The 18,705-nt window shown below is 40.6% G+C and overlaps 2 protein-coding genes across 2 annotated transcripts; one reads left to right on the top strand and one right to left on the bottom strand.

Annotated features, from left to right (window-relative positions):
• The first annotated feature begins 1,098 nt into the window (after positions 1-1,098).
• On the top strand, positions 1,099-10,479 carry rbm25b (RNA binding motif protein 25b). The gene is made up of 17 exons (XM_072362835.1): positions 1,099-1,233; positions 1,689-1,783; positions 1,939-2,144; positions 2,267-2,324; positions 2,422-2,582; positions 2,702-2,887; positions 2,978-3,061; positions 5,813-6,084; positions 6,472-6,589; positions 7,051-7,140; positions 7,337-7,410; positions 7,703-7,853; positions 8,076-8,499; positions 8,678-8,973; positions 9,106-9,204; positions 9,313-9,360; positions 9,661-10,479. Exons 2-17 carry the CDS (start codon positions 1,705-1,707, stop codon positions 9,751-9,753), a joined length of 2,439 nt encoding a protein of 812 aa, XP_072218936.1. The 5' UTR covers positions 1,099-1,233; positions 1,689-1,704; the 3' UTR covers positions 9,754-10,479.
• A 948-nt stretch (positions 10,480-11,427) lies between these two features.
• Positions 11,428-18,678, bottom strand: eif2s1b (eukaryotic translation initiation factor 2, subunit 1 alpha b). The gene is made up of 8 exons (XM_072362836.1): positions 18,507-18,678; positions 16,200-16,442; positions 15,088-15,167; positions 14,789-14,940; positions 14,598-14,704; positions 14,416-14,513; positions 14,066-14,209; positions 11,428-12,103 (listed from the first exon to the last, which is right to left on the bottom strand). The coding sequence occupies exons 2-8, from the start codon at positions 16,438-16,440 to the stop codon at positions 11,978-11,980; spliced, it is 948 nt and encodes a 315-aa protein (XP_072218937.1). The 5' UTR covers positions 16,441-16,442; positions 18,507-18,678; the 3' UTR covers positions 11,428-11,977.
• Between the last annotated feature and the right edge of the window lie 27 nt (positions 18,679-18,705).

Below are 18,705 nucleotides of genomic sequence, written 5' to 3'. Positions count from 1 at the left end.
TCAAAATGTAGTTACCTCAATGTTTGTTGCATAAACTCGTGTTTCCGTTCATTAACACACGCCGTCTGACAACCCGGAAGTGGAAGATTCCAACGTCATTTATAGAGGGAGGGGGTTCGGATTGTATCACGAGGGATTGTACCAGTAATGGGTATTCTGTCTTGTCCTCTGGTATTTTGATATACTGATTGTGAACTTTACTTTCGTTAGCCTTTGGTAAATACGTATAATTTTATAAATAAACTCTGTAAATAATTGTGATTGTAATCCTCTTTCTTCCTATTGTTTCTTTGTGTGAAAACTAGCCAATTTGAACATTCATCATGGTTTAGATGTGTTTCCATGTCATGCTTCTTTAGTCACATGATCAAATTAATAATTTAATCAAACAATTTATCTTCCCAACTGCAGTGATGATTACAACTCTACAAAACTCATGACTGTGATGAAAAATTGAGTTAGACTCCCTCTTGTGGTAGAAAAGAATATTACAAAAACAAACAGAAAAATGAACCTCACTTTCTTCCCGCTTACCTTTGACGGCTGCTATAGTCAAGAGAAAAGGTTAATTTGGTCAGAGAAAATGTCAGCTAAGTTTTACCGAACTATGGAAGAGTTTTGGTAACTTCAAGAACTTTATGCGTGGGAATATACATATCCATTTCATCCATTGAATATCCATCCATTGAAACCAAGTCTGCTGCTTTCTTGGACAGGACACTCTTGCAAAAGAGATCTTTGATTTCAGTTAGTTTAAAAAAAAAGTAAAAATAAATCATGTAAAAGCTGCCTTAACATTGATTTCAACATTTTAAAAATGTGCTGTTTTAGGATTAATGTTGCCCTGCAACCATTGGTGTCCCAAAATCTACAAAAAAGGTTACTGTCAAATAAAGGGTGGAATAGTTTCAGAGTTTGAGTTTGAATAGAAAACGTATTTGTCTCAATCCGAAGCAATTGAATACTGTATGCGGGGAATATTTGACAGAAATGCAATCCAACCGTAAACTGTAAATTCAAACTGTAATCATCCACGTCTCCGTCTAGTGGCCACGTCCCGATGTACAAAACGAGCTCACTCTTACTCTGGTGCGTACAGCGCTTGCGTCATTGTTTTTGAAGGCCCGCGACTAGCTAGGGTGCTAATCCAACATTCGGAACGTTAACGACATTTTCATCATTACCAGCCGTTTTATAGTGGATTTTATCCTTTTATACGCCACCTGATCCGGGGTATGTATTAAATAACAGTTTGACATTTATTATATACTCCTACTTAACTCTCAAAACTCAGCTTTGTTTGTTAGGTAACATTAATTCCTTAGTACGTTAGCTTAGCATAATTTAGCTGTGCCGGGTATGGTAGCGTGCTTCAAACTAGCTTAAGCTAACTAAGCTATTAGATTGTGGTTGTTCTTTTATCTGTGACAGTTGTAGTACATATGTATTAACACGTGAAACGTTTGCCTTAAATACGTTAAATTAGTGAAGCTAATTTCAAATTATGTCACAATTGTGCAGTAAAAGTTATAATCTATTTTAATGCTCAATGCTAACGACACGTTTTCTTCAGTGTGTTCTTACCTAACGAAGCTCAGGCTGGCATACGTTTTTAACCGTAAAAGTATTTATTTTGCTGTTACTGTTTGGTGAGTTTTGTTGAATGGGTTTTATTGTGTCCTCAGTAGGTCACATTCACCCAGAATGTCCTTCCCTCCGCATTTAAACCGGCCGCTGTTGCCCCCTCCTGGGATACCTCCTCAGTATGCTGGCTTTCCATCAGGTAAGCGCCCACCTGACCTACATTAACGATTTTAACGAGGGACTCAAGTAGCTTTTTGGTTGGAAAAAGTTTAGAACTTGTTCTCAGAGTTTATTTTTCAAAGTTTCTCTTCCTTATATGTCCTGATCAAAATGAATGTCATGATCTGTCTACAGCTCCAATGATCCCAGTTCACATGGGCATCATGACACCCACCCCTACAGTTATGGTTCAGTCTCTTCCAGTCCTCAGTAAGCCTGCTGTCCCAAAGAAGGACATTTCTATGCGAGCCAAAGACGATGAGAGTGGGCCTACCACAACTGTGTTTGTGGGAAATATATCAGAAAAAGCTTCAGACATGCTCATCAGACAGCTGTTGGCGGTAAGTGATTGAAAAATACAATTAATCTTGAATGTTTTTCTCTGGGCTTGAAAACTGCAGGTGACCGTTGCGTGTATAAATCCATTCAGAAGTTCTACAATTGTTCATTGTTATTTTTGCAGAAATGTGGAATTGTTTTGAGTTGGAAGAGAGTCCAAGGAGCATCTGGCAAGCTTCAAGGTAATGTATAAGCCCATTATTTATGTAAATGTCTCTTTTAATATATTTTACACTGTCAGACCATAAGTGATCATATTGGAACCTGCATTTGTTGCAGCTTTTGGTTTCTGTGAGTACAAGGAGCCAGAGTCCACATTGCGAGCCCTGCGTCTGCTTCATGACCTCCAAATAGGAGACAAAAACCTGCTGGTGAAGGTGGATGCAAAAACAAAATCTCAGCTGGATGAGTGGAAGGCCAAGAAGAAAACTGCAAACGGGGTATGAACTTGTGTTAGGGAATAACTCTAATATGTCATGTATATTGCTGCACAAAACTAGATTAGTTCATTCATGTTTAGTTATTGCAGAACCTTTGTAAGACAATTTATTTTCTGCAGACTAAGAAGGAGGGAGATGGAGGAGATGATGAGGAAGAGGTTCTTGATGAGGAGACAAAGAAGAAAGACGAGGTTGTCAAAGGTGCCATTGATGGCTTGATGAGGGAATATGCCGCCGAACTTAATGCGCCTTCTCAGGATGATGAGTCCCAGCGACGAAAGAGGAAAAAAGAAAAGAAAGAAGAAGTATAGTCAAACTTTTATCGTGGTGCTTGTTTAACCTTGTATTGTTATTTCACCCAGGAACTGATTTTTCTGTTTTCTTTGTCTTTAAAGGATGACATTAACACTATCGACATGGAGGAGGACAAGAGAGACCTGATTTCCAGAGAGATTAGTAAATTCCGTGACACTCACAAGGTAAAGTGGCTTCTTTAATCTTGTAGTTGACATTACAGGTTTTGGACAGCTGTTGCTTACCTAGAGCTTGCACATTTAGTTGGAAGTATGTAACACTTGATTTCAGTAAAATGCATACTGCGCCACAGATTGGCTGCCTCTAAAACTGACACACCGAAACATATGAAAGTGCCCCATATTAAATCAAATATTTCACGTTCAAACACCACAGCAGATGGCTAGTGTTATTGTCACCTTTCTCAGGCCTGATTTGAATGAAACTATTTAGGTGTGACTATTTGAGATCCATTTCTTCATTCATCACACAGAAATGCATGGAGACGATGTAACGTTACTTTAAAGCTAATCTATTCATTAAACCCCACCATTATGATAGTGATCATATGGTGACTAAAGCAAGATGAATCTCAGAGCTTTGGAAAAAGTTGCCAGGATAGGATGTAAGTATCAGCCTTCTTTTACTAAATACATATACTGGGCGTCCCCCTCTTGAGGACTTGCATTGGGGCAACTACACTGCTTTTTTACCGACCAGGGCTTACAATGTCCTTAATTTGACAACACTGTCACTTCACTGCTTGACGGCCCTGCATTTATACCAGCATTGGCAGTTCCCTGGAAATCTGCAGAGTCAGTGAACCTGTGCGAGTCCTCCGTGAATATTGGTTTGTCTTAATGTTGAAGAACAAGGACTCCGTAATCACTGCAGTGACTCTTGCTGTAACCTTTACTATGCTATTGTGGAGTGGGGGCGCCCTCTCCACAGCAGTATGATGATCTGAAGATTGATAAGGAAGGTACGTGCTCTCTGTGTGTGTTGTGGGATCCCTTCTTAATCTCCTCCATTTACTCAGTATGTTATTGCCTCTGCCTTAGTTTTTCTTTTTTTGCAATAAAAAAAATCAGAGTTCAACCACTTATATAAGGATGAAACTCACGCACATAGTTATAGTTTCCTTCTTTGTTAAAGAAAAAGCATTAGCTAAGCTTTTAACAGAACCATGCCATAGATTAAATCAAAATTGGGAAAGAACAGCACTGCAATGTATTGCTCAGTCTTTTAAAGAATTTTAAATATGAAATTGGTCAAGCTAAATAACAATAAAATAAATCAAATAGATTAAAAGTAGACCTGAATGTATTTGGCAGACTGTTAAATTAAGATTAGAATTATTATAAGAACTTTTCTCCCCGCAGGTCATCAAGTATTTGTTTAGCGTGTCCCGATAGTCACTACGCAGGTAAGTAAAAATCATAGACTGCGTATAAAAGATAACCACAGTCAAAGGCATCTTTGTATTGGCACTTAGGTGCTGGGTATTTAGTTCACCAATGCTTCCCAGTTTTAGTGCTGCTTATATGTAGTTGTAGTAGCATAAAATAACAATGCATCTTGTTAGTATGATTGACCATAGAAGTGGAGCCAGTTAGCATCCCAGTTAATATCACAACTAACTTTAATTATGAATGCACTGTTGTTCTAAAAGGATACTACACAAACCAGTGGATGAGGTCTTGGTCTATTCTTTTATGCGCTGTCTGTGGTTTAAAAAAAAGTCAGCCAGCCGCAGCCGGATGAAGAGTTAAAAAAACAAAAAACAAAACTTGACCTGATGTCAAGAAAACTGATTTGAACTTGGGTCAAATCCTAAAGTAATACTTAGTATCACTTGACCAAAACTCAATAAGTTTCAGGATCATTGCTGACATGTCCCATTTTCACAAGTATCACAAGTTCTATTTTCTTGAGCTGCATTACACCCAAGGCTTGTTGTTATTTTTTTGCTGCGGACCAGCTGAAGGTGGTTTTATTTGACTGCTAACTTTAGATAACATGTATGGAAAATTGAGATTACTTGTATAACAAGACAAATATAGGAAATAGACTCAATATTTCATCACGTATCATATTCTGACAAATGATTGTTGCAAAAAATACACCCGAAGCCTGGTGTGTAATGCCTATAAAGGAGGAGTTATGGTGCGTGTGTGTGTGTCTGAGTAATGAGTCAAGAAGAGCAGCTGAAGACCTCTGCAGGGGTAAGACTGTTTCTTTCATTTATCTGTGCAGAAATGTAACTGATGTTCATAATGTTCTTTTTTTTATTTTTTTTAAATTTAGAACTACACCGAATGCCATGTTGTTTATTGACTAAAGGCTGTTGTTGATGATTATGATGATGCTAAAGCAAGACAGAATCCCATAACATTTTTCCCTTGTATACCGTGTGACCTGCTTTCCTCCCAGGCCTAACTTAAAAGGCTTGTAGGGGCAGCGAAGGGCTGAGTCCATAGTTCAACACCTGTAAGTCACAAACAACTAGTTCAACAAAAGACTGATGCCTGTTTTCTGTTTTTATTTTCCTTATTCTGAAAGAAGGCCTCTTAAGGAGAGAAAAAGCAATGTCTTTGCTGTGTTATGAATGTTCCACAGATCGTTACAGCCGTTTAAGTGGTTTCCAGTCACATTCTTGCTAAACTGTAATTCATTTTCTGCAAGTTTGAAGCAGCAAAGTGCCCCGTGTTGCTTTAAGTGAAAGATGAAGCTCTCCGTGAGGGAGAGCCTTTTGATTGTGCCGAGTTCTCCCAGTTAGGATTGGAGCTTTGCACCAATTAGAATAGGGCATGTTCCTCTGTGAGACCTCTCAAAATCTGGAAACCACTTGATCTGTGCACATTGGCAAGCTTTCTGCAAACGCTCACTGGATCTTATGTGGCATCAGCTGAACCGCTCTGTGTTTTGCTCCGCAGAAACTAGAGGAGGAGAAGGATAAGCGGGAGAAGGAGCGGTTGGAGTTGGAGCGTGAAAGGAAGGAGCGTGAAAAAGAGCGAGAACGGGAAAGAGAGCGGCGGGATCGCGAGCGGGAGAAGGAACGAGAGAGGGAAAGGGAGCGAGAACGGGAGCGAGAACGGGAGAGAGACAGAGACAAAGACCGCGATCGCAGGACCAGAGAGCGAGAACGAGAGCGAGATTGGGAGAGAGACCGGAGCGCTGACCGGACTGCTGACCGCAGCCGATCAAGGTGAATTTAAAAAAAAAAAAAAAGACTACAAAACACATGTTACTGTCAAACACAAGAGTTTAGATTATTTCAACATTTTAATATTGTTATGGAATGTAAAAGACACACTAACATTTGAGACTAACATCTCGTTTGACATTATTCATCCTGATTCTGACAGGCATGGAGATCAGAGCTCACTATAAATAACTCTGCATCGTTAAAGCGTTTCATGACATTGACTGTACTGCATTAATTAGGCTTTTCCCACGTTAAGTCCCTACATGCCCTAACAGGTGTTTTCACACATTTTTCACCCTTACAACTACCCTTAAACCGTGCGTTTTCTTTATCCCAAAGGAGATTAAAACCTTAATGTACATTAATTCTTTTTTAATTTTTTCGTAGGGAGTTGAGTCGAGACAGAGACCGAGAAAAGAAGCGGGATCAAGAGGATGAAGAAGAAGCCTATGAACGCCGGAAGCTGGAGAGAAAACTCAGAGACAAGGAAGCAGCCTATCAGGAGGTAGAAACACGGATAAAAACTGCAGTAAACCAGCTCAATGTGTCACTTTGCATCATAGATTCCAAAAACATCTGAATCTAAAAACTAATAACTTACAATAGATGCTGAAGGTTTAACCTCCCTTTGGTTTTTATTTCAGTGTTTGTCTCTTCAGTTATTTAGAAATTAAATGTTTTAAATGGGCTTTAGAAGGCTTCTTTTTTTAGGTCTGAATGGATTAAATTCTATGTATTTAATTATACAAGATGTGTCAAAACTTCTTCATCCTACATTATTTTTTAATTGTTTAAAGCTAAACGTAGAGCACTCAAAAAGAGGTGGGGAAAAATGCTCGTTTCTCTTCTGGATGTGTTTCGCTTTAAGCTGAAAATCAGTGGATGGACAAAAATGAGATCACTTCATGTCTTTTTAAAAATAACGTTTTTCAGCCGTGGACTTACCTCAGATTGTTTCTATTACAGCGTCTAAAAAACTGGGAGCTGAGAGAGAGAAAAAAGGCACGGGATTATGCGAAGGAGACAGAAAGAGATGATGAGCGCAGACGAGAAATGGTGAGAGAACGTATAGAGAATAGAACAAGTATTTCCTTGATATGCTTTAAGTTATCATTTTAACTGCTCTGTCCTGGGGGATACGTTGTATGGTAGCACCTTCCATCTAGTTTAAAAGGCCAGAAAATAATATATTTTTATAAATGAATTATTCTAAAGAAATTCCGCTTGGCTCTGTGTCTTCACGGTTCATTAGGCGAAAGAAGGAAAACGGTTAAAAGAGTTTCTTGAAGACTACGACGATGACAGAGATGACCCCAAGTATTACAGGTGAGCAACAAACAAAAAGGGAAAAAGCTACAGTTCTCTCTTCATGAAAACAGGGACATTATCCAAAAACAAATGCATTAATTTGTCTCTTTAAGAAGGATTTGTATCCGGTAGTCATGAATCTTCAGATGTATCATTTTTTACTTCTAATTTTAGCAAACAGACTGAAGATTTAGGTATAAATTCGAAAATATTGCGCAGATTCTGTGACCTAAATCTAACTCTGCGGTTCATGTAACACTGCAGCTAAACCCATTGTTCTAAAGGCTGTTGTTTTCGCTGTGACCCCTAGGGGCAGTGCGCTGCAGAAGCGTCTCAGAGACCGAGAGAAGGAGATGGAGGCGGATGAGCGTGACAGGAAGAGGGAGAAGGAGGAGCTGGAGGAGATCAGACAGAGGCTGTTAGACGAGGGACATCCAGACCCAGACGCAGAGCTACGCAGGGTATGCTTTTCTGTTGCACTGATAATGTGTGTGTTTGCCTGTATTTGTCTGCAGTGAGTGGGCTTGCTGTCTGTTGTTTTTGTGAAGGTCACTTTATTATCTGAGTCCCTCTGCATCTCGGCACATCAGTAATGTCCAGCTTTCATCGTCTGTTGGCCTTCTTTTCTGTAAAATGCAGTGATTGGGTGACATTTTCTGCTAATTTGATTGTTATTGGTTAAGATGGAAGAGGAAGAGGAGGAGCGTCTGAGGCAACCTCCCATCATCCAAGAGCCAGAACCCGAGGAGCCACGTGAACGCCACAGGGGTTCAAGAGAACACCGAGACCGCAGGCAAGAGCCGGAGCCCGACAAAGACCGAGCAGAACCGCGACCACGGCCCAATCACACTGACGACGAGGTGGAGGAGGGTGAAGAGGAAGACTATGAGAACGATGAAGATAACCCTGACGTAAAACCATGTTTGAAGCCCACGATGCGGCCCATCACAGCAGCACCCTCAGTGTCATCAGCCAGTGGTAACGTGTCACCCAACACCCCTGGAGAGGAGTCGCCCTGCGGCATCATCATCCCTCACGAGAACTCGCCCCCTGATGCGTTGCCTCAGGAGGAAAACCGGCCAAAGATCGGCCTCAGCCTTAAACTGGGTGAGTCTGGTTGATTGATTAGTTAAACAGAGGAAAACTCATTAGTGATGGATACTTACTAACAGACGCTGCCAGACATTAAAGGACCTTCTTTATATTTTAGTCACAGCCCATCATGTAGACAAGTGTTGCAAAAAGGACAGAATGAACTGTTGTCATTTGACTGTGACCTCATCAGGTGCCACGGGGAGCCCCAGTCAACCCAACGCAGGCAAGAGGAAGAAACTTCCAGTGGACAGTGTCTTCGACAAGTTTGATGATGAAGAGGCCGACGAACAGCCGCGCAAAAGGAAGCTTGTGCCCCTGGATTACGACGACGACAAGAGCCTCGGGGTGGATGGCGCCGGGCTCTCTAACATAAAGGGAGCCAATACCGAGGAGAAACGGAAACACATAAAGAGTCTGATAGAAAAGATTCCCACAGCAAAGCCTGAGCTGTTCTCCTACCCACTGGACTGGTCTATGGTCGACACGGTGAGGAGGGGAGAAATCCATTATTACGCTTCTGTGCTAATATTACCTCTCCATCTAATCTTTCTTGCAGGTTTCAATTAAGTGATGGAATACTCTTAAACAGTTGCTGTGCTGCTATCTCCTGTTTTGTAGACGCTAATGGAAAGACGTGTTAGGCCGTGGATCAATAAAAAGATCATAGAGTACATCGGTGAGGAAGAGGCAACATTAGTGGACTTTGTGTGCTCAAAGGTACTCATCTGATCACACAGCAACCATTCATTTGACTTCCTCCTGATTTGGCAGAGAAGGGAAAGGATTAAAATGCAACGAGGCTGATGTTTTTGTCTCTGTTCTCAGGTGATGGCTCACAGTATGCCGCAGAGCATCCTGGATGATGTTGCCATGGTGAGTAATATCACAGATGCGCTGCTATTTTTATTGGCACGTTCATGTTAAGATAATGACAGCACAGCGACAAATTATAATAGGCTCATTTAACTTCTGGCTGGCATTTCAAAACCAAAGGGAAAGAGCTGCCTTTAAAAGTAAACCGACTTCCAGGTCTTTGGTTTTTGAATGTTACCATTCACCCACACATGCCTCAAAGGTCTTTTCGCATCATTATTTCTGCCTTTTAGATCATTTTAGCATAATGATTCTTCTGAGCCAAGGCTGTCATTAAAGTTTGCTTTTGCTTCTGCTCAGGTCCTTGATGAAGAAGCCGAGGTCTTCATAGTGAAGATGTGGAGGTTGCTCATTTATGAAACAGAAGCTAAGAAGATCGGACTGGTTAAATAAGCATAACCACTGAATGAAGATGACCTCAACCCCCCTCCCCATGTATAATAGTGTAGCGAAATTTTGTCACCCCACATGAAGACGGACTGTAACTACAAATTCTCAACCCTCCCCCAGCAAACTCAGGCTCCATCTGCCTCCCCTCTCTGTTTGCAGGTGCTGACTGTGTCCATGTTGCTTCTGTGTGTAAACTGTGTCATCTGGCTTTGATGAAACAATTTTGAAAAGAAGCTGCTATCAGACATCCAGGACCATTGTTGAGTTGCAACAGAAGTCTATCGGTCCCATAATTTTATTTGTATACATGCCAATTGAGTTTGTGGGACATCTGCAGGGTTAATGTTGACGTATTTGAGTTAAGGAAGCTGGCTTACAGTTGAAGGTGGGTTTCATAAGAGGATTTTACATTTTTTTCCCGTCTTTTTTACAGGGGTACTCGTTAAGAGTTTTCTTTCCTTTTAGCGAAACAGATTTTTTTTTCTCTTTACATTCCTGACAGCTTGGCATGTTCTCTCTGACACAAAAACATCGGTCACCTAAAATGAGTCTATTGACAAGATCCACCAACTCTGGGGTGGTGACATCCCTGAAACTGTAAAGCACACATCTTAACCACTATAGACCAGGAGCTAAGAACAGGAAAAATGATTTGAAGTTGTAAATGCACTCATTTGTTTTGTTTTTGTATTGGAGTACATTTGATTAAATTTTTTTTTTTGGTTTTGATCTTTTTTTTCTTCTTCTTCTTCCTACCAACACACTGCCATTAAAGTCAGTTGCATCCCGACGCCTGCATGAACAATTATTTGCTGCAGGCCAAAGATTCCCTTTACAAAATGCTTTTAAATCAAGTCAATAGAACAAAATCCACAGTCCAGATGCTGCAAATCTCCCAGCTTTTGTATCTTGGTTTTGAACAAGATAGAATATCAACCTTTAACACTAGAAATTACTTAGTGAAGAAATCCCCCCCCAAATGTGTGAATAAGTCTAACAAACCACTATCTGCCTCCCATTGTTGTGTAAAGAAGCCTAATTATTGAGCTGTGTCCCTGCCAGCACCTCACCCCACACGATATTGTGCAGACCAGCAACTCTGATGTGCCCTTTTGTAAGAATCACTGGCCATAAGAGGCACATAGCCAAAATATTTGCCATTTTCCACTAAGATTTGTAACAGGAACTGTGCTGGCATTTGACAAGGGCATAAGACAAATTGTGTTACCTGAGAAATAGCCTCTTTCAAGTTGACTGAGTGGGTTTGATCATAGCTGATGTGCCCTTTTTGTAAGACTCGATGGGCATCATACAATTTAGATTCGCTGAAGGAAGGGAGTGTCGTAAAAGGTGTGAATGTTGTGGGTGAGAAACAACCATAAATAGGGAATGCCTGGCACACAGACTTCACAACCAAGAAGGATCAGTGCTCAGGTCTTTAGCAATTCTACAGAGCATGTCGGACTGTGAATCTGATGGTGAAGCAGGAGTGAAAATCTCTGGCTGGGCCTGCTCGTGTTAAAGCGAAAATCATTGCTGATTTTAAAGTTATTTTCATGTTTGTGATAGAAACGACGCCAACAGCAGGAAACGTAGGTTTTTGTATCTGAAAAATAAAAAAAGGAAATGATCCCTAAAAGGTTAAATCTCAAGTTTCATTCAGCTGACAAACACACGTTGAGTTCAAAACTTCCAGAACTTTATTGATGCTATGTGAGCTAAACAGGAGCAGGTTTTGCAGGTAAAACACCCTGTAACTGGAAGAGAATCGGCACATAATGTCACCGCTGACGGCTGTAGAGACAGACGAGCCTATGCATTTCCCCCTTAGTCGGCCACATCCAGAGACCAGTCAGAGATGAAGCGCCATGGATACTGAAGACACCGGGCTCTTAAGCAAGAGGTAAATGAAGGCCACTGCATGTAAACAGCTTGTTTTGTTGCGTTAGTTATTCAAATCGTTGTACTTTAAAATAGAAACTATACTGATGTTTGACTTGAAATTTAACCATCCTTATGTCCGGGCCTGGTTAACAAGATAGTTTTGTGTCATCTTCCTAGACAAAACTTGCTAATGAACAATCCGGGACTTTAACCAATCAACTAGTAAAACGCCAGTAAATGTTTGCAATGTGAAAGTTGGACTGAGTGACTTTGGCCAGGTCTGTCCACATTTTCCCACAGTTTCTTTTTTGTTGTACTCCACCAGCCTTCTTCTGAGGACCAACTAGTCCTCGGCTTTGGCCTCCATCTCCTCAGCATCGTCGTCTCCGTCCACCTCAGCGTTCTCTCGTTCTAACCTCTCCAGCTGCCGGGCGAGCTCTGTCTCATCCGTGTCCGTCACCACCTTGGGCTGTGGGCACAATTTAGAGTTTTATTACTGTTTCGCATGCAGAGGAAAAATAATCAAATCTCAGAACATGTTAAACCAGGGAAAACATCTTTAGATAATACACCAAAAATGAGCAGGTCAAGCTGGTTGGTTTGAACAAGCAGGGAAGACTCTAAAGACTTTAAATAAGTGGAATGATGATATTTACAACAGTACACCATAACCCAACTGTAACTTTATACACATTTTGAAAAACAAACGGTGCAACAGTAACATTGTAGGCAACGTGTCAATTAGCCATTTTCTGAATGATACAAACGTAAAACTAATAGTTCTCATTTTTCACGACTAGTTTACAGGAAGAATCTGATAAAGCACAGGTATTTATACGAGTGCATCACATTAAACTTGTGGTACTGGGGTGTGTCTGTGCTTCACGTACTTTTTACGTTACGATAGAAAACAGACTGAATTTTGTGCTTTTTTTGTCAGCATTTACTTGGTCAGATTAGCTACCACTAAGTGTGGAGTTCAACCAGCAACACCAAGATGACGTGTTTGAAGTAGAGATGAGCAACACGAGGGAAATAAAGTCCTGAACAGAAAATCAATATTTATTTCTATTCATTTTTCGCTATGTGCTGTAATGAAAAATGTTGCTATGGTGATGACGATGCAATTCAAATGACACCACTTTAAATGTCTCTTCATGCAAGTGTTAGACCCTGTGGTGCATTTTGAATTTCTCAAGAGGATTACAGTGAAGATTGACAGTTTATCTTCACAGATCACACCGTTTACTGCATTTTCCCTGCAAACTGATGTCTTAATGTCGCTAATCTAGTTTATAAATGTGGTTTTAAACAACATTCAGTGTTTATAAATGGTGCTGCAAACGGAAACTTTACACATTTCGAACAGTCTCTATAAACTCCAGCTGATTACGCTAAAACACCAGACATTGTTTAAAAGTGTGCTTTCAATGCAGTTTATAAACTAAGATTGCAACAGGATGTTAGAGAATTTTTAGTTTCCGTTTGTTTATACGCTGGCTAAGGACACACACCGTTACGGTGGGCGTGGCCAGTTACCAACTAGAAAGCTTCAGCTAACAAAGTCATGTCATAAAAATAATGTTAATCTTCCAAAAAGTAACAGCAAGAACTTCTTAGAATTTGGTGTATGCCATCTTCATTACCTAACGGTTAACTACTGCTAAACGGAATAAAGAAAAAAATAAACCAAGACAAATTATTTCTCAGGCACTTACAGTTCCCTCATCTGAAGTTCAGGCACTGAGTTGGAACTGATCTCAGCTCAGTTTCTTCAGCCCAGCTTTGAACTGGACCAAGTTGTTAAAACGGTCTGATGAAGAGTGACTGCTGCACATACAAAGTCTTCAGCTAACTATGCTGGAACATTACCCTCAAATATAGTTATCCACTGGGCTGTTTTAGCCTCTGAGGCTGCTGGTATATGGAAGATGCCCCCCCCCTCAGTACAGCAGAACATTTCCAACAGAAACTGGCTCCATTGGTCCAGCAGGGTGGATGTGAGCGGCTCAGAGGAGACGGAGCAAACTTTAGGAATACTTTTGAAATTTAAGAAAAGTGGATTGGCTCGTGAATATTGATGAAATTTAAATCAAGGGGCACCAAAAAAATGCCAGGGTTGTGCTTTTGGGTAATTTTACACTGCTCCCATGAACAGGAAAAATTATTTTTTTCATAATATGTCACCTTTAAATATTTTTTGTCTTCCATTCGTTTTACTGAAGGTCATTCTTGATGGATTCTAAATAATGAATGAGTGGTTAATTCTTTTCAAATAAACCTATTAAACGTGTGTACTGAAAATTGTATTCATACATTTATCATATGAACTGAAAATAGACCCTCTTGGTTTCTAATTTGTGCAGCCACACAAGTCAGCAACGCAAACGAGTGACTTTCGTGAACCTTCTTTGAAACAGAAATAACGAACCTCCATCTGGATGTTAAAGACGCCCCTCTTCTCCTCGATCTTCTCCTTGATAGCAGCCATGGCCTGGTTAAGGACAGACAGGCCCTCTGTGCGCTCCAGGGTGGTGGTTGTCATCACGTAGCGAGGGGGAGCGATCAGGTTGATCTGCCAAGAACAAGAAACGGGGTTAGTTTAGAGTAACTGTTGTTAGATGAGGAAAAATCCAACTAAAGCCTGCAGTTTGTAAGAAAATTTAGTCTCAACTGTGCAAGTGTTGCTACAAGTAAAACCACTGTTTTATGAATGAAAAGTTGAATCAATTCGCACAAGCACCCGGGCATCAACTGTGAGTAGGTGAGGAGTAAGATTACCTTAATGGGCATGGCCTCTGTGGAGCAGCCGAGTCCGGCCCTCAGAGCTTCTTTCACAGCATCGATGCCCTCATACCCATAACACGCCACTTCAATGTCTGTGCAAAGAAAAGAGGAAAACACGTTACCTTTTGATGTCCATTTGAGAACATATTGTAAAACAGTCCCAATAAAAAACAGACCTGCTCGTATTTTGACAGCCTGTGGAGTGAGTCGCCTGTTGATATTATCGATCAACACCATTCTCTCCTCTTCTGTTAAATCCAGGCCATCCAGAATGGAGGGATCTCTTTAAAGGGAAAGTACTCATCAAATGACTGATTTAAATGTCCACATATCGCGGCATTTCTGTGTCATACTTTGTGAGACTTACGATACAGCCTGTTTGAAGACGTCGTAAGCTCCGTAACCGGGCCGCTTGTATTTCTCATCAAAGACCCAGGCGGTGCGCTGGTACAAGCTCTCTAGCTGCTCGTCCTTGCTGTATTCCAGCACCTCTGCCACGTGCCGCAGGATGCTGTACACCTGGAAACACGATGCAGAATTTACTAGTTAATGAATGAATGAATGAATTTTACATCTGCTTTGCATGAATAGCTTCATATTAGCTGGTCCATAGTTGTGACTTTTAAATAATACTTACAAAAAGAATAACATTACAATTTGGCTTACAGTTTTAGATTTGGTGAATTTATCTTCACACTTGATGGCCTCCTCTGGTGAAACTCTTCTTTTTGATAGATCGATGTATCCTGGAGGGAAAATGGTGGCAAATTGCAGTGACACTGTCTTACAAAGAGTCGTTTGTGCTGTTTTCCAAGAGAACAAAGTTGGAATAAAAACACTTTTCAGAAGACTCTTAGGAATACTAAGGCCTGTCAAAATGATCGATCAGAACTGCAGCTATTACCACATCATCATCTGCATGAAAACAGCTGTGCCGGTGAATTAAGATCAGCACCATATCTTGAAGTATTAGTTCATATATTGCAAATCATATTGTCATTGCGATATTTAACAATATTACATGTTTTCTTCATGTTGTGCACATTATTATCCACCATTTGATTGAGTTGACTGACATGGCAGATATATATCATATAAATCTACATTCCTTTTTCCATGTTCAACAAATAGCTTTTTTTATTCTTTATAAGGGTTAAATGAATTGTCCCATTATTAATGTGTTTATACTCCAATAGTGATGTAAAAAGGAAAGACTACTACCAATCTAGCTGATTGCAGGTAACTGTCATGACCACAACAGCCCTGAGTGATATCAGTAGCTTGAAGCTGGGGGCTGCAGTGGGTGGGATCCTGCATGTCCCACAGGACCAATGTGAATCTCATGCGAGTCAGGAAGACATTAAACTGCGGGCCCCACATAGATAACTGTTCAAGTACATGACTAACTTCAACCACGGTACTGAAATGAGATAAGTGGGAAGCTAAGGCAGGACTTCACAATACAAAACACAGTGAGGGGAGTCTGTCAGATAGAATAGGGTAGAAAGGAAGGTGAGGGGGTTATTTTCTTTTAAATGAATTACTCCATGTCAAACGTTCCAACTGTTGCTGCTGTTGACATTAAATATGTAAATGATAATAAACTCAGCGGCTGGATTACTGAGTATGAACTATCAATCTCGTCACTTACAACCCAACACCACCAACCAAAACAGCCACTTTGATACCGGCAGCCATAAAAAGAGAAAATATTCTGTTCTTGGTGCAACTCTCCATTCACTATTCTCTATAAGTCGGCAGCGTCTGCCCGCACTCACCCTTCTCTTTGTCAACTCGGATGACGACCACACACTCGTTGCGGCCTATGCGGATGAGCTTGTTAATGGAGCGGATACGTCGACGGGACAGCTCGCTCAGGAGGATCATGCCCTCAATGTTGTTGTACTCCAGAAGGCTGACGTAGGCGCCCATCTCAGCGATGGACCTCACATTCACCATCACAACATCATCCACCTCCGGGAACCGGTGCTGGTAAAATCGACAGCTGAGCCCCGGCATCACTGTGAACACACAAACAGCAAGAGTTGGAGTAAATATTTACAGGAGCATAGTGAAGATTCAGATAATTTCTGTCTTCTAAACCCTCAACAACATGACACCGAGGACGGCATTAGCCTTGAACAAAAAGCAACTGTCACATGGCGAGCGAGGAGTTAAAGAATTGGGGGGGGGGGGGGGAGAGAGAAATCAAACAATAGAGGTCATTATTTGGTGATAAAAAGCCGTGAAATATTTTATCCTGTGTTGCTTTGATCCACAAAACTTCCCAAAAGCCTGGAGGAAGGATGAATAATCCAAGGACACTTTTAGTATCTGAAACACCTTCATCAATAACCCAAGTGCCTGACTGGTTTATGTGTACCTGTACACAAAGAATAAAGTTCTTACATCTTTAGATCATGCTTTCCATGAGAATGTCACTCTTTAAAAATAACTTTGCTTCTTTCTTGTAAATGACTGAATTTTAACTTTTCAAAGTGTTAAATCTTTACATAGATAAAACCATGCGACATGCTTTTTTTTCTGCTTGCAAAGACACCTTCATTGCACCGTGTATTGAGATTGAAAACAGCCTTGTTCATTTTTAAAGGTCAAGATAGATGGGCAACGCTGACCTGCAGAAGGCTCATCACAATAATCATTAAATCTACTGAATGCAATCCCTGATTTTTGTATAACATTTCCATCAATTGCACACTCTTCTTCTGCTCTGGTTCATTCAACCGTTTATCTTTCAGGGCTTAAGTTTGAATGAAAAGCAACTACATTTAAAGTAGGATCTGCTGACATTAAGACCATGGATTTAGTTACAAAGCCACACACTACGACATTGCTGTGGGCACCTCTGCGTTTAAAGTGACATAAAGAAAAGAAGAGCTTGGAGAAGGCAGTTTATCAGATTGGAAGCAAAAAGACTTTAAGTAAAAGAGGCTTATCTGAACCTAACAGAGCTGTCAGAGAAACTGTAAAACACAAAAAGTTAATTATGATCAACTGTGAGGCAGTTACATTTAAGTTTAAATTCATCACAGCAACATTTAAGCCAAAAGCCACAAAAAGTGAGTGCATCAGCTCCAGAGGCACAATCAGTGTGGTTAAACAGTCTTTTTTTTTTTTTTTTTGCTTAGGATGTTTCCTGAGGGAAGTGACCAGGGTGTATCTGTGTAGCATCCACGATATGAGCTATTTAAATTATCTAAATACTATGGAAAGTAGCTCCATAGTCCTTAAGTGTCAATTAACTCACACCCATCTATCAAGAATCAAATTAGATCAAGGCCAGGCTAAAATATTTCAAGCATAAACTCTTAAGGTGCACACCTGTTTACAGTTAATGTCTTTAAACACAAACTAATGCTAATGCGAATGTTGTGTTCTGCTTTAAAGCAAACGTTTTAGCCTGATGTTAATTCATTTTCAAAGTGATTTAGCAAGGCTTTCTCTTGTGGCACCACTTAACTGCGACCTACCCTTACTAAGGGAAGTTCCGAAAACCTTATCACCACTATTTACAATCAATGTTATGAAGAGCATGGACAACATACTACAAAATACCATAAAATAGCAGATAAAACGCCTAAAACGACTTGAATGACACATTTATGTAATTGTAGATATTTCTTTCCACCTGCTTACCGTCAAATGACCGAGTTTAGCTTGGAAAATGCTTCCCAAAATGAGAGCAGCGAGGTGACGAGTAGCTGATGGCTTTATTTCGCATTTATGTCTGTGAATGGGATGATGCAATGGAGACAAACCACAATCTGCTTTCTATTCAAAGTAAGGAGTAAAAATGGCAAAACAAGGCCTTTAAAATGGGATTCCAACACGTTACTGGCCACTAAATGTGGTTATAATGATAGCATTAGATACAAACGGAAGAAATGTCAAATTAAAGGCAAAACAGTTACTTTGATATCTGCTAGCAGCCTGGCTAATAACCCGGTTCCCATCTCACATGCGGCACATGCACCGCTGCCTATGCTAGCTGTTAGCCAGCTAGCTCTCAGCACCGTATGTTGAGCGCTCCCCGCGGAACATGTTCTTTATCAGCAAAAACTCACCTGTGTCATGGGCTTACAGGACGATACTCTAAAATCTTCTGTACTGGACGTGTTTAAACGTCAGTATGTATCTTCTTTCTGTTTATTTTAGATGAATAGTTCGGGCCCGCTAGCTCACATTCATGGGTGTGCTAATTTTTCGACCCGGAAAAGATCGTCAGAGCGTCACGACACGCGCATGTGCAGAGTGAGCTCGGTT

The sequence above is a fragment of the Leuresthes tenuis genome, unplaced genomic scaffold (assembly GCF_036924035.1).
Source record: "Leuresthes tenuis unplaced genomic scaffold, fLeuTen1.0.hap1 SCAF_13, whole genome shotgun sequence".
Taxonomy (NCBI): Eukaryota; Metazoa; Chordata; class Actinopteri; order Atheriniformes; family Atherinopsidae; genus Leuresthes; species Leuresthes tenuis.
The sequence above is the reverse complement of the archived record's forward strand: the minus strand, read 5'-3'. Positions and strand labels throughout refer to the sequence as shown.

What these genes read in the sequence shown, in the direction of transcription:
- rbm25b (XM_072362835.1), top strand. Translation starts at nt 1,705, where the DNA reads ATGTCCTTCCCTCCGCATTTAAACCGGCCGCTGTTGCCCCCTCCTGGG. An exon ending in GTATGCTGGCTTTCCATCAG is followed by an intron (nt 1,784 to 1,938) that starts GTAAGCGCCCAC and finishes ATCTGTCTACAG; the next exon opens with CTCCAATGATCCCAGTTCAC. An exon ending in GCTGACCGCAGCCGATCAAG is followed by an intron (nt 6,085 to 6,471) that starts GTGAATTTAAAA and finishes ATTTTTTCGTAG; the next exon opens with GGAGTTGAGTCGAGACAGAG.
- eif2s1b (XM_072362836.1), bottom strand. Translation starts at nt 16,440, where the DNA reads ATGCCGGGGCTCAGCTGTCGATTTTACCAGCACCGGTTCCCGGAGGTG. An exon ending in GGCTGTCAAAATACGAGCAG is followed by an intron (nt 14,514 to 14,597) that starts GTCTGTTTTTTA and finishes TTCTTTGCACAG; the next exon opens with ACATTGAAGTGGCGTGTTAT. An exon ending in CAGAGGCCATGCCCATTAAG is followed by an intron (nt 14,210 to 14,415) that starts GTAATCTTACTC and finishes TGTTCTTGGCAG; the next exon opens with ATCAACCTGATCGCTCCCCC.